The sequence below is a fragment of the Lissotriton vulgaris genome, chromosome 10 (assembly GCF_964263255.1).
Source record: "Lissotriton vulgaris chromosome 10, aLisVul1.2, whole genome shotgun sequence".
In the NCBI taxonomy this organism is placed as follows: domain Eukaryota; kingdom Metazoa; phylum Chordata; class Amphibia; order Caudata; family Salamandridae; genus Lissotriton; species Lissotriton vulgaris.
The window spans coordinates 178330293-178345675 of record NC_141698.1 but is presented as its reverse complement, the minus strand read 5'-3'; the positions used below and the strand labels follow the sequence as shown (position 1 = coordinate 178345675).

The 15383-nt window shown below is 42.7% G+C and overlaps 1 protein-coding gene across 4 annotated transcripts in view; it reads left to right on the top strand.

The window, feature by feature from the left end:
• Nucleotides 1-15077, top strand: part of LOC147684939 (vomeronasal type-2 receptor 26-like) — a 166083-nt gene extending 151006 nt beyond the window's left edge. For all 4 annotated transcript variants that reach the window (XM_086940824.1, XM_086940825.1, XM_086940826.1 and 1 more), the window contains 2 exons: nucleotides 10945-11068; nucleotides 14066-15077. In XM_086940824.1, coding sequence (XP_086796950.1) covers nucleotides 10945-11068; nucleotides 14066-14961 — 1020 coding nt within the window. In that variant the 3' untranslated portion in view covers nucleotides 14962-15077. The remainder of the gene's footprint in view (nucleotides 1-10944; nucleotides 11069-14065) is intronic.
• Nucleotides 15078-15383: the final 306 nt, after the last annotated feature.

The window sequence follows — 15383 nt, the reverse complement described above, 5'->3', positions numbered from 1 at the left end:
CTCCATCTATCTATCTTTCGCCCTCACTCTATCTATCTATCGCCCTCACGCTATCTATCTTTCTTTCGCCCTCACGCTATCTATCTTTCTTTCGCCCTCACGCTATCTGTCTATCTTTCGCCCTCACTCTATCTATCTATCTTTCGCCCTCACTCCATCTATCTATCTTTCGCCCTCACACTATCTATCTTTCTATCGCCCTCACTCTATCTATCGCCCTCACGCTAGCTATCTTTCGCCCTCCCTCTAGCTATCTATCGCCCTCACTCAATCTATCTTTCGCCCTCCCTCTAGCTATCTTTCGCCCTCACTCTATCTATCTATAGCACCACCACGGCATCACTCAGGGGTACCACAGGATCACTCAGGGGTACCACAGGATCACTCAGGGGCACCACAACATCACTATGCGCTACCACAGCATCACTGAACGCTACAGCATCACTCGTCGCCACCACAACATCACTCAGCGCCACCACAGTATCAATCTGTGCAACCATTCAACAATAACTGGTTCAAATATTTTCTCTCAATGTTTCAAGCTGTATTACAAATGTCCCAAAAAGAGGTTATTATTTCACTTCTGTTCTTGGATTTTCGGCACAATAAAATACACTGAACATAATCTTCACAAATGTTATTTACAAAAGTTTAAGCTATTGCCATTATAAATTACAATAACTTTTATTTAAGTATTAATTATTTTAAAAAATTAAATATTTGTAATATCAATACATCTACGTCACGTAAATAAAAAACATGTTGCATTACACATGCTATAGGTGTCACATTTGCAAAAGATAAAAGTATTGGCATTATAAATGACAAAGCTATTAATTTCGCTATTTTCAAAACCAACATATAAATACAAAATTTGTCATTTACAAGACCAATAGCTTAAAAGTTCCTAATGCGAGACCTGTTGCATTGCAAATGCTTGTTGTTGAGTAGCACCCTACTCTGGAACCCAAACAGGATTAGTGGCGAATTAGTATGGGGAAATATGAAATTAATGTGAGTGATGGACAGGATAGTCTGTTATTTGGATTTAAAAGGAAGAGTGGAAGGATAGAAAAATGAAGGGTCTTGAATTTTTTTTTTATAATTGGGAGTTCATAGCAGTAGGAGGGGGTTTGGGATGAATAAAGGGGAGGGGGAGGAGTCAGTAGGAAGGGTTTAGAAAGGCTTGTTTGGGAGATATGATTAGTAAAAGAGGTATGAGATGATGCAAGAAGGGGTAGAGGAGGGAAGAGTCTAGAAAGGGTTATTTTGGGGATCATAGTAGTGGTACTGGGTTTGGGATGAATGAGATAGTGGAAGTAGATGATCTATTGATAGCGGTATAGCGTGAGAAATGGGCTAGTGCATTAGAAAGAGTACTAGAATGAAGTTTGACTTGAGTCAGAGAGTTGAGGTGAAGGATATATTGAGAGCGATATATGATGAGAAATAGGGTAGCAATTGGTATAATGAACAACATGGTCCTAGACATACTTTATAAACACATTCAATGAGAAATTTCTTGATTCTTTAGTTTTGTTTGGGACTTAATCCTGTAAAGTAAAAAGAACAGACAGCCAAATACGTATCCAATATTGATATTGGTGGTACCCACAACAAAAAATGATAATTCTGAACACAGTTGTTATCCAGGTCACATAAATTAGCAATTTATTTACACTTTATATACAATTATGAAACAACAAGAAGTTAGGGGTTACTGCCAGGTGCAGTATGGAGTGCAAAAGTGGGTGCTCAAGTATAGAGAAAAAAGGAAAGTAAAGAAAAATAAATTCAAAAAGGCAATCCAATAATTTTATACAAAGCTAAGGTTCTGCTTTCTTAGCAAAAAACGGGAAGCCTGCCCCACAAGTCTTTTTCAAAAGTATTGCTGTAGTTTGGACGGGGTTGCGGGGAATGAGAAAGGGCAGGGTGCAGGCCCCATAGGGGGGGGGGGCGGTCGTCAACGTTTCAACCCTTGCGCTGTGGAGGGAGGATTGGCACCTCAGCTACGGTCTTCCTCAGGACGGGATGGGAGGGGGAGAAGCACCTGGGGGAGACCAATTACAAATCAAAAACCATTCTGAATAAACTTGAAATCAGAGTATATAGCCCAGCTAATGGGATGGGTACGTTTCCTAAACAGGAGAAGAACAGTGCCCCAGCATTGAGGTCAGCCACCTACAAACACAAGCATTTGCAATGCAATGGTCTCGGCATCATTAAAGGTAGAGCTATTGGCATTGCTCATGACATTTTTTTTTCTTTAAATCAAAAATAAATGGCATTGTCATTAACATTGCCAATACACAGCACTCTGCACTCAACAGCACACAATGCTCTGCACACTCACTCTGCACTCACTGCTGCTATGCACACTCACTCTGCACTCACTGCTCTGCAAACTCACTCTGTACTCACTGCTCTGCACACTCACTCTGCACTCACTACTCTGCACACTCACTCTGCACTCACTACTCTGCACACTCTCTCTGCACTCACTACTCTGCACACTCACTACTCACTACTCTGCACTCACTACTCACTACTCTGCACTCACTACTCTGCACTCACTACTCACTACTCTGCACTCACTACTCTGCACTCAGCACTCTGCACTCACTACTCACTACTCTGCACTCACTACTCTGCACTCACTACTCTGCACTCACTACTCTGCACTCAGTACTCTGCACTCAGTACTCTGCACTCAGTACTCTGCACTCACTACTCACTACGCTGCACTCACTACTCACTACTCTGCACTCACTAATCTGCACTCACTACTCTGCACTCACTACTCTGCACTCACCACTCTGCACTCACCACTCTGCACTCACTACTCACTACTCTGCACTCACTACTCTGCACTCACTACTCTGCACTCACTACTCACTACTCTGCACTCACTACTCTGCACTCACTACTCACTACTCTGCACTCACTACTCTGCACTCACTACTCTGCACTCACTACTCTGCACTCACTACTCACTACTCTGCACTCACCACTCACTACTCTGCACTCACCACTCACTACTCTGCACTCACCACTCACTACTCTGCACTCACTACTCACTACTCTGCACTCACCACTCACTACTCTGCACTCACCACTCACTACTCTGCACTCACTACTCACTACTCTGCACTCACTACTCTGCACTCACTACTCTGCACTCACTACTCTGCACTCACTACTCACTACTCTGCACTCACTACTCACTACTCTGCACTCACTACTCTGCACTCACTACTCTGCACTCAGCACTCACTACTCACTACTCTGCATTCACTACTCTGCACTCACTACTCTGCACTCACTACTCTGCACTCACTACTCTGCATTACTACTCTGCACTCACTACTCTGCACTCACTACTCTGCACTCACTACTCTGCACTCTGCACTCTGCACTCACTACTCTGCACTCACTACTCTGCACTCACTACTCTGCACTCACCACTCTGCACTCACCACTCACTACTCAGCACTCACTACTCACTACTCTGCATTACTACTCTGCACTCACTACTCTGCACTCACTAGTCTGCACTCACTACTCTGCACTCACTACTCTGCACTCTGCACTCTGCACTCAGTACTCTGCACTCAGTACTCTGCACTCAGCACTCACTACTCACTACTCTGCATTACTACTTTGCACTCAGCTCTCACTACTCTGCACTCACTACTCTGCACTCACTACTCTGCACTCACTACTCAGCATTACTACTCTGCACTCACTACTCTGCACTCACTACTCTGCACTCACTACTCTGCACTCACTACTCTGCACAATATTGTGGGATACAAAAGCTCATTTAGTTCTTGGCTAATATACGTACTCAACAATCAAAATGTATTTCTTTGCACTAATTCCATCGACTGTTTATAAGGTGGATATGAGCTTGATTAAGGGTTTAAAGTGCATAGAGCGTAATAAAGGGCAGAAAGTCCATAAATGCATGACTCAGTATCACAGTTCGATTCGTGAATCATGTATCAGTGCATTCCTAACTTGATAAAAGGCAGCATTTGTATTCCTCAATCGATATAGAAACTATGCTGAACCAAGAAGCTGTTTATTAACAATTTTATCAGAAATAACAACTTCACTTGGATAATCATGAGATGCAATATACATATTTAAAAATAAGCATTCTTTGATAGTGTAGAACGCAAAGTTGCAAATAATTATAGGGAACCATTTGAATCAGTCATATCGTAAATTGCTTGGAAAACGAAATAACCAAAAGAGCACATCGGTTTTAAACCGATAGATTTAAAGACATTAGGCCCTCGAGGAAATTCGACGTGTAAAAACTAAAACAGTAATGCTCAAATTCCGCAATTCCGTGTTGGACGTCGTTTCAGTCTCGCTGCATGTGATCTCTGTGGCAGGGCATCCATTAAGTCGAACGGGTGGAATGTCTTTCGCACTATGCAGGCGATGTCAAAACACATCACTTGCACTTTCAACACGTGAGATTGCAGCTAATAACGTGGGAAGGGTTGACAATGCCCCCGGAATCCCGCCGCGGCCGCCCCGGAAGTCAGGCACGGTCGCCTGTGACGGGGGCGGGGCCACGTCCAGACCGGAAAAGGAGGCAGGCGGAGTCAAATGCGTCTCGCGCCCGGGGCTCCTCTGAGCGGTGTGGAGCCCCGGGGCCGCGCCAGCAGGAGGTTGGGCGCCGCGTGCTGAGAGCAGAGTCCCCGACATTGGCCAGGTAAGTTCCAAAAGGCTGGGGGGGCTTGGTGCACTTGTGTTTGTGCGTGTATGCTCGTGTGTGTATGCATGTGTGCGACGGCGGGGGAGGGAGGGAGGGAGGGGGGGCCTCGGTGCACTTGTGTGTGTGCGCGTGTGTGTGTATGTGTCAGGGGGGGTGTCTCTGTATGTATGTATGTATGTGCGTGCGTGCATGGGCGCTTGTGTGTGTGTATGCGCATGCGTGTGTGGTGCTTGAGCTTCCCAGGAGACAGCGCCTGGCCACAGCGCGCGTTCCCTTTTCAAATCGGCTCCAAGGATGCGCGCGGCCGAAACTGTCTCCTGGGAAGCACACTCGCTAACAAAAGATCTCGGCGAGACGCGCTTCCGCGCGTTTAGCCGAGACCTAAAAAACGCATAAGGCTAAGTGCCCATATCCAATTCAGAGGCACAAGGACACACACAATGCACAGTTAATTGTGTAATCCAAAAGGCGAAATCGGCACTCACCAGTCAATGATGTGCCAACCGTTCCAAATAGTAAAAGAATTTTATTCTCCAGTTCTATAAGACAGGAAATGAATTCTGATAAAATTCTAGAAACAAATAAATAGAATGAATGTATCTTCCAAAATACGATATAACCTAAACAAACAACAACTAATCTGACAAATACAATAACAAAACACCCACTCACCCGCTCTGGAAGTCGGAATGAGGATGAAAAAACAGGGGTAATAACTATTTTTATACCGCCGGTGAATCAAATCAAGGACGTGGTTCTGTGAAAACAAACAGACCCAAAGAGCCTATTAGTTAAGCGCTAACTCTCAACACTCAAGAGAAAACCCGACTAGCTGCTTCACTTAAATACCTGTCAGTAAATGACATTGACCGTCCTTCTTGGGTTCCATCAAACAGACACCCCGGAGGCAACACCAGCTATTCCTATATACCGCAAGCGCGCTGCGTGCACATGGAAACAACGTGCTGCGCGTCAGGCGAGCCACTCACATTACATGGAGTGGAATAGAAGAAATACTACTATGTGGTTTGCCGTGAAAAGGAGGTTATAGCCAGAGTGATATATATTGAAAAACATAAGATACAGAATCCAATAAGTAATGCAATAAAATACAGAATTCAATAAGTTTGCAGATATTTTCTAAAAAACACATAAGATATAAAATCCAATAAGTATTGTTCATTCACTAAGCGATAATATATGATGTATTCATGTTGTCAGCAATTGAACATTTTAACAAGTAAAAAGGTGAACCACATGGATAAAGACAAGAAGTCATATCCATAGTCATGGTGCCAATCCTCACTCTACAGCGCAAGGGTCGAAACGTCGACGACTCCCCCCCTTTGGAGCCTGCACCCCGCCCTTTCTCATTCCCCGCAACCCCGTCCAAACTACAGCAATACTTTTGAAAAAGACTTGTGGGGCAGGCTTCCCGTTTTGTCTAAGAAAGCAGAACCTTAGCTTTTTATAAAATTATTGGATTGACTTTTTGAATTTCTTTTTCTTTACTTTCCTTTCTTCTTTATACTTGAGCACCCACTTTTGCACTCCATACTGCACCTGGCAGTAACCCCTAACTTGTTGTTGTTTCATAATTGTATATAAAGTGTAAATAAATTGCTAATTTATGTGACCTGGATAACAACTGTGTTCAGAATTATCATTTTTTGTTGTGGGTACCACCAATATCAATATTGGATACGTATTTGGCTGTCTGTTCTTTTTACTTTACAGGATTAAGTCCCAAACAAAACTAAAGAATCAAGAAATTTCTCATTGAATGTGTTTATAAAGTATGTCTAGGACCATTTTGTTCATTATACCAATTGATACCCAGGTCCTCTGACTTGTCTGGGTCATACCCCATTTTTTCAATGAGAAATAGGGTAGTGCATTAGATATGCTGAATTAGAAGCAAAGTAATAAATACATAGATACGTAAGTACATGAAAGAAATATATATTATTATTATCTATATATAGATATATATCCATAGTAATATAATAGAGAGCCCAAACCTTTGAGGCGGGTAATCTCAGGAACCACAGCACCAATCACAACACCCAATATAGCGTTGGGAAGGGCAGTTGCAGCAGAAGGACATAGGCTATGCAGACGCCCACCATATACATTTAATAGGTAAAAGAACCGTGCCAGCAAAGTAGTCCCTTGTGGGCGTGTCTACGTTGTGCTGTGGGCGTGTGCTGGGGGCGTGACAAACACTGGGGGTGTGTGGTACGTTCCGCCCTTCATGCCATGTCTCATATCGTGTGCTAATCCCACCCTGCTCTCTTTAAATACCCCTGCACCCCATAATCATAACCCACCCTTACTCTTAAAATACCCCAACACCCTTAAACACTAACCCATCTTAACCCTATAAATATACCCTGTACCCCAAAACCCAAACCTATCCTTAAACCCTAAAAATACCCCTGTACCCCAAACCCAAACCTAGCCCTGAACCCTATAAATACCCCTGTACCTCAAAACCCCAACCTACCCCTAAACCCTAAAAATACCCCTATACCCCAAAACCTAAACCTAGCCCTGAACCCTAAAAATACCACTGTACCCCAAAACACAAACCTAGCCCTGAACCCTAAAATACCCCTGTACCCCAAAACCCAAACCTAGCCCTGAACCATTAAAATACCCCTGTACCCCAAAACCCAAACCTACCCCTGAACCCTAAAAATACCCCTATACCCCAAAACCCAAACCTAGCCCTGAACTCTTAAAAATACCCCTGTACCCCAAAACCCATACCTATCCCTAAACCCACCCCTGTACCCCATAACCCAAAACTATATCTGAACCCTTAAAATACCCAAACACCCCAAAACATATATCTTAGTACCCCAAAACATATACCCCTATACCCATACTTACCATATCCAAACATTAAAAAAAACATGCTTTTACCATTCATGCATTTACAACTAATTTCGTTGTAAATGTATGCGTGGTAAAAGCATATAAAATGTAATGCCATGCGTTATAATGGCATTGCGGAGTCATGGTACTTTCGTAATGAAATTATGCGGAGTGATGGTATGCGGAAAGAAAGTTGCGGAATAATGGGTGTTTACCCTCCCCCGGTAAGTACATTGGTGGCACGGCTGCCCACATCTCCAGCAACATACGCATATTTTTTCACCACCCATTTGAAAAATGCACAGGTCTCTCTCATTGATGGCCAGCACCGACATACACTTTTAGACACACCTCCCGCCACAAGTTCTAGAATTGGGAACTTTAGAGCTGGGGAACTACGTTCGAATCTCGGCATCAGCTCAACATCCTGTGATTCCAGGCAAATCGCTTTGTCTCCCCGTGCCTACCACAAATGAATGTGTTCTTCTGTAATGTAAATTGTGCTCATGCCATGTTGTCGAGTTCGCGCTATATAATATTGCAAGGAAAAATAAAGTATGGAAACTCGAGTTCACACACTACTGAACGCGCACTCTAAAGTGCATCAGCAGTGCACTGTGAATCGGAGCGTTTCACAGGCCTGTCACAGATAAGAAATGCTATCAAAACTAAATCCTACAAAAGAATATACTACTGGCCGGCAGCAATTCATACGTCGGGACAGGCTGCTAGTATATATATATATATATATATGCATAAGAAAGGAAATATATGTAGAATAAAGTTACATTTAATAAACTCCAGTTTTCAAGTGTTATTTGACTTTAAATTAAGGTATTTGTTTTTTATGCTTTGTAATTCCATAGTGAAGCAATTGTAGACAAATAGTACTGATAAAAGATTTACTTATTTATGTAGTCATTTATATATATTTTAAAGCAGAGAATGATGTAACTAAGTAATATGTACATTTATTTAAGCATAACTAATGAATATCTATATTTTTAAAAACATAACTATTATTCACATTTATACAAAGCAATATACATATGTAGGTACATATCTATAGTTCAAAAAAAAGCTTATATACAGAGGGATGTGCTGTATATTTGTTTGCTTATGGTGGTTATGCAGGGAAGAGCCAATTCTGGAGCAGTCTTCTGAAGATAAGATGGTTATCTGTGGATCTTATGTTTGGGGGTAAAGAGTTCTATAGTTTGCCTGTGTGAACAGAGAAGGATGTGCCACCCATGGCTTTGTCTTGTACGGTGGGATTTTGAGGCAAGGTGCCACTCTAGAGTGTAGTTTTCTTAGTTAAATGTATTCGGTGATTTTATTTCTGATGACGAGCGGTCCTGTTCCATGTATCGCTTTGTGTGTGATACAAAGCAGCTTGAGTGTGGATCTTCTGGCAAATGGTAAGCAATGTTTTTTGTCTTATACAGTGGGATTTTGAGGCAAGGTGTCACTCTAGAGCGGAGTTTTCTTAGTTGAATGTATTTGTTGATTGTCTTCCTGATGAAGAGCGGTCCTGTTCCATATATCGGTCTGTGTGTGAGAGATGTGGGCTTGTGGCTTTATATATTAGAGAAGTCTGGCAGCAGAGTTTTGAATTTGTTGTGGTTTTTTCATAGTTGTTAAAGGTGATCAGTGGTAAGGGCTATTGGCAGAATCCAGTTTGGACAGAACAAGAGAGATGGTGGTAGCCTGCACCTTGTGTGGAAATCCCAGATGGGGGAAGATGCGTTGCAGAGTTTTTATAGTAACAAAGCTTAATCTTGCTAGTTTCTCCACTTGAGCAGTCGTTGATAGCTTGAATTCCAAGGTAATTCAGATGTTTCTTATTTTCTTTGATACTTTAGGCTTTGTTCCCAGATCATTAGTCGGTGAGTGGGTCATCATCTTTCCAATAGCCACACATGAGTATTTCCGTTTTGGAAGCATTCAATTTGAGATGGTTCCATGTCATCCATTGATCCACGGCTCTGAGACAACTGAAAATTGGTGAGTTTCCTATGTCTTTGGGGTATTCCAGTTGAAGAAGTATAAGCATGTCATATGCATAGTTTATAGCAAGTGAGGTGAATTTTGATTGATCAGTGCCTGTAATAACTTCATGTAGATTTAAAAAAGCTTGGGTGAGATGAAAGAACCTTGAGGGACCCTGGTTTTGTGAAGTTCGGGTTGGAAGAGAAAGGGGAACATGGATGACATTAGTTCTGTTGTGAACAGGCCCGGACTGGCCGTTGCGGGCACCGGGCAATCCCCCGGTCGGCCGCATGGGTGGGGGCCGGTTTTGGGCCCCAGGGGGCCGTTTTTGTTACAGGGCCGTTTTTTGCAGCATAGCTGCAAAAACGGCCCTGTAACAAATCGCCGAAAACCGGCCCTGGCAATGAGTGCGGTCGCACCCCCAACCAAACCCCCCCCCCCTCCCCAACCCCCCCCCCCCCGGGAGGGGGGGCGGCCGAGCACTTTGCCAGGGCCGGTTTCGGTACCCAGTCCGGCCCTGGTTGTGAAAGTAGGATGTTATCTAGTCTAGACCAGACCCCAACTTACCAGAGATTGAAACACTACTTACTCACAGTCCAGAAAATATGAAGAACTTGGCTAAAAATTGATTTCCTTCTTAGGGATTCATAGGTGTGAAGAAGACCAGAGAGCCCCTCTTTATTTGTTAGCATCTTTTGGTGTTCTGAAACTGTTCACGGTGGATGTTTTTGTCAGTATTATCCTTGTTTCTTGTAGTCATCATTAACTCTTTAACAAAGCAATTGTTTTTAATTATATCACTCATGATAAGGAACTACTGCTAGATTAGAAGCTTAGTGTTGTGCAAGCTTTGACAGTTTGGGAGAGCATTAGTGTAGTGAAACTGGGAAAGAAAGACTAAATTGAATATCCTCTCTTCAACCCAGCAGATTGACATCTTATGTCTTTGGAGGAATCTTTTTTACACACGTCCAAAGATAGTGTGACAATATTTGGGAGGACTTTTCAGAACTGTGTTCTCCAAACAAACTGTAATTTTAAGTACAATATGCTTTTTGGCTCGTTTCTTTCATCTCATTCTTTCTTGTTTTTCTATTGCATTTTATTGGCTGTCACGGATCAATGAGCTTGGTTATTCCTTTGCTTGACATTGATATAGTTTTAGTTTTTCATGATGAGTGTACCTCTTTTATTTGCGTTTGTTTGCAATTTGACAATAAAGGAAATAAAGAAAGAAATCAGACTGTTTTTTACTCTGTGAAAATATGAGACACTAGGACGTGTCAAGAAACCACCTTAATTTTGACTTTTCTTTAAATGTTTCTTCACGCTTCACTCCACAGACTCCTATCTCAGTTTGCAATCCAAGCTGCTTGCCCGGATACAGAAAAGTCCATGAAGGAGAGAAACAAGTATGCTGTTACTCATGCATCCCATGTCCAGAAGGGGAAATTTCAAACCAAACAGGTATGCACTTGGTCACAAAGATAGAGGGGCATATTTACTAATCTTTCACACAACCCAGGGCAGCAAGCAAAGTTGCCACGCTGCTTTGCATGAAAGGGTGAGCAGAAATGCACCTTATTTACAAAGATATGAAGCATTTCCGCTTTTCGACGCATTTTCAGATTTACCAGCTTTAGTAAATCTGAGACTGTGCAATAAATAATCAATGGATAGATGCATGGGAACGCACTTGTTCCACCCATGGTATGCCGACAAAGTGAAAATGTAACATAACTCAGCGCAAACGGCTGCATTGTGTAACATTCCTTTACAAAGCCACACACGGCTACATAAATCAGGCCTTGCATGGCTTTGTAAATTCCAAACAAGCCTTTGTGCTGCCCTGCGTCATTCAAGCAAGGCAAAGCCTTAGTAAATATAGGCCTAAGAGAGCAATCTATATACTTAGAAAATGATTTAGCAGTAATAACACTCACTGCACCTGATCTACCAGAGTGTAAATTGGTGTGTTACTGAGTTCTGAGTTTCCAACCTACATCATCTCCCTGAAGGAGCCTTGGACTGCCGTGCCCTCACTACCTTGAGAGTCAAGTGCTGAAGGGGTATGTTGTTTTCCATTAGGTGCCATTTGTCTAAGGCCTCCCAAAAAAACAAGGCATCACCTATTCCAAAACGTAAGGTGTTTAGAGGTGGTGGGAAGACAAAAGACAACATACACAATGACAATATGTAGTGACTGAACAGGTACAGGAAGTTAAATATATGGGTACAGCTGACATGACCGCATATATGATAATGAGAGGACAGTGATCAAGATTAAGTCTGACTGTGACTTTAAGATGAAAGTGGCTCGCCTTGAAAAGAGCAGGGTGGGCCTAGTCTTGTTATGTTAGTGGAGAGACAGTATACAGGAATAAACACGTGACTGACTGAGACTGGGCACATGGAAGTCTGGGCTGTGCATTGAAGGGGTAATGCCTGAATTGCCTTAGGGAATTGCAACATTATCCATGCAGTATTATAAAATTAACCAAAATCAGTAGAATGCGCGCCCAGTTATTGCACATTTCTCCCATTACAGCTGCCCTCTAACGGAAGAGTAGAGTATAGTGTAAAAGAACATGATCCTAGTATTTATAAGAACACAAACTTGTAAAGTCAACTTTTGCAGAATCACTTCCTCCAGTAGTAGAAGGGAGCTGCATACAAATGGAAAACCAGACCCAGGGCTGACCAGTGTGACTGGTGCCAGGCCCTGAGAGGACAAAGAGTCCATATATTGCAAGGAACAAAGAGCAATGCAGCCTATTCCATCCTAGGATTACAACAAACAGACACATCACACAAACCTTGGAACCCAGAAACAGATGCCTGGTGAAAGATAGGGTACAGACCAAGACACTATGCATCATCAAAAAAGCACTGCGTGCCCGCAGTATTCACCATATCAGGAATTGGTGCATATTCTTTAAACTGACTAGACATCTTAGTTTAGTGTTCCACAACTGACTTGATTTTACCCCAGTGATTTTATTTCTATTTATTTATGGTTCTACTATAGTGCTGCGCTACCCGTATCGGGTGCAAAAGCGCTTTACAGTGTAGGTGACACATTTGATAAGTAACCGTTCATATAAAGAGCATTATCATTTCCTAAATATTAGTTTGTATGTATGTATATGGTATTTCTATAGCTCAAACCTAGTCAAAAGGCAGAGGAGCGCTGTAGTGGGTCAAGGACAAGTATAAAGTCCATAAGACATAGGAGAGGCAGTTGGTCACACTATTAATGAAATGTGACGTAAAGTTCTTTATAGAGTCAGTCTTTAAATCTTTCCTAAATTGGAGCTCCATTTGCCAGTCCTGATGGATAGGGGGATGCTCTTTCAGATCCTGGGAGCATATATGGAAAAAAACACGCTTCACTGTGCTTATTTTCTTTTTTACACTTTTTACTCTGCAGTCTGAAGGAGTCCTGGCTGCGGCTCCACAGATGGTGAGCCTGTCTGCAAAATAAGAGGGTGTGGGGGTTTGTAAATGATCCCCTATTTAAAAAAACTAGTTAAAAAACGAATCAAGAGTAATTGGTAAATATGTCAGAACAGGGAGGGAAATTAGAACAGGGCAGACGGTGGAATCAAGTTAAGTCACAATAATGGTCAGGTAATCGAGCTACACATTTAAATATTGTTAAATGAGAAATGTTCTTATATTTTTTTCTGAAGGGTCCAACTCTCTTCCACATCCTTAATCGCCCTGTAAAGAGTTCCACAGTGTGTGAGCAATGCCTGTGAATGAATTGTGTAACTCATGGTGCATTTAGATATTCAAAATGGCGACGACACGCCCCTGCAGCTTGCCTGAGGTCCAAAGGAACAAAGCGTCTGGAAACACTTGGGCGCCGCTTTAAATGTCCGACCAGGTTCCTACTGCGCACCCGATGACGTCACCTGACCCCTCAGTTCAACCTCTTGGTCCAAGAGGAGGCTCAGGCCTGTGGCGCTACTAAGGGCACCCCTCCCCTAGGCCTGGGGGGCGCATGTTCAGGCTTATCTCTGGAATCTCTTGAGCACCACCAATTTACATATACCTTTCTGAATTTACTTTTGGACTGAAATGTGGGTATGTGGTGCAGCAGGAGTGAAAGAGCAAATGGAAAAAGTGGGAGTCAAAGGCTGACTGAAGAGTGCCGTTAAAGGGGTCGTATGTGGTGGTGAAGGGGGGTACAGCCAAGTCATGGTGGATCTGATTCAGGGTGGACATGTGAGTTAGAGCTTGACCAGGGGCAGAAAGTGGGAAAGGAGGTAACAAATACTGTAGAACTAACCGGATTCTTTTTCAATACTTTTTTGTTTCAGCATAAAACTTTTTGTTTTGGAAAATATGGTTTGAAGAGAGCCATATCAATATTAAGCCCTCAGGTGTATTTCAGCTTTCTCTGTTTTTTGTGGACTGTGCATAACATTCTCTCTTTCATTCTTTTTCTTTTCCTCCTAGACATGGAAAACTGCATAAGGTGCCCCAAAGAACAATGGCCCAATGAGAGGAAGGACTCCTGTATTCCAAGGACCCTGGAGCTTTTATCCTATGAGGATCCACTGGGCGTCTCATTAGCCTGTCCCTCGGTCCTGCTTTCAGTAGTAGGAGCTGGTGTTCTATGGATCTTTATAAAAAACCATCACACAGCTCTTGTAAGAGCCAACAACCGAGACCTGAGCTACATCCTCCTTATTTCTCTAATACTTTCTTTCCTCTGTTGTTTAATATTCCTTGGCCGACCGGTGAAAGTAACATGCCTACTGCGACAAACAAGCTTTTCCATTGTTTTTACCATCGCCGTTTCTTCGGTTCTAGCAAAAACCATCACAGTGGTGATGGCCTTCAATGCCACAAAGCCTGGCAGCCAGCTTAGGAAGTGGGTTGGACCAAGACTTGGAAACTCTTTAGTCATCTTCTTATCTTTAGGAGAAGTTATAATATGTATCGCGTGGATCGTCCTCGCCCCACCTTTCCCAGATGTGGACACCTCTCAAATGGGGAAGATGATCCTGCAATGCAACGATGGCTCTGCTATTGCACTATACCTTGTTATTGGCTACATTGGAGTTTTGGCTCTCTTAAGTTTTCTTTTGGCGTTCTTCGCCAGGAGGTTGCCGGACTCCTTTAACGAGGCTCAGCTCATTACCTTCAGTATGATGGTCTTCTGCAGTGTGTGGGTGGCCTTCATCCCAGCCTACCTGAGCACCAAGGGCAAATACATGGTGGCTGTGGAGGTCTTTGCCATCCTGGCCTCCACTGCAGGACTGTTGGGTTGTATATTTATTCCCAAGTGCTACATTATTTTACTAAGATCGGATCTCAACACGAAAGAGTTTCTTGTTGGTAAAAAGTGAAAAGTTTTTCACTCAATAAAATATAGATAAAATATAGGTTCTTACATATGAGGCAATAAGCATTCTCTTCCATAGTATAACATTGTGAACAGTCTGATAAATAAACTTAACTCTGAAAATGAAAACTGTATCTATTAATTGACCTGAACTCCTAACTGTCCATTAAAGATGGCTTCATTGTACATGTGCCCAAATGACCTTGCCATCTCTTCTTATCACTGAAACTCCAATGAAACTCAAAAACATACACACACTGAGATCCTCATCTTCATAACTGACCTTTCATGATCTGAGACAATCACTTTGCTTCAGGAAGGTGCAGTGCTTACATGAAGTTAATATAAACACGCTTGCATTGTAGTCCTATAGCAGATCTGATGGTAGTGTGTGTTAGCCTGAACGGAGCTCAGATTGATGCTTGT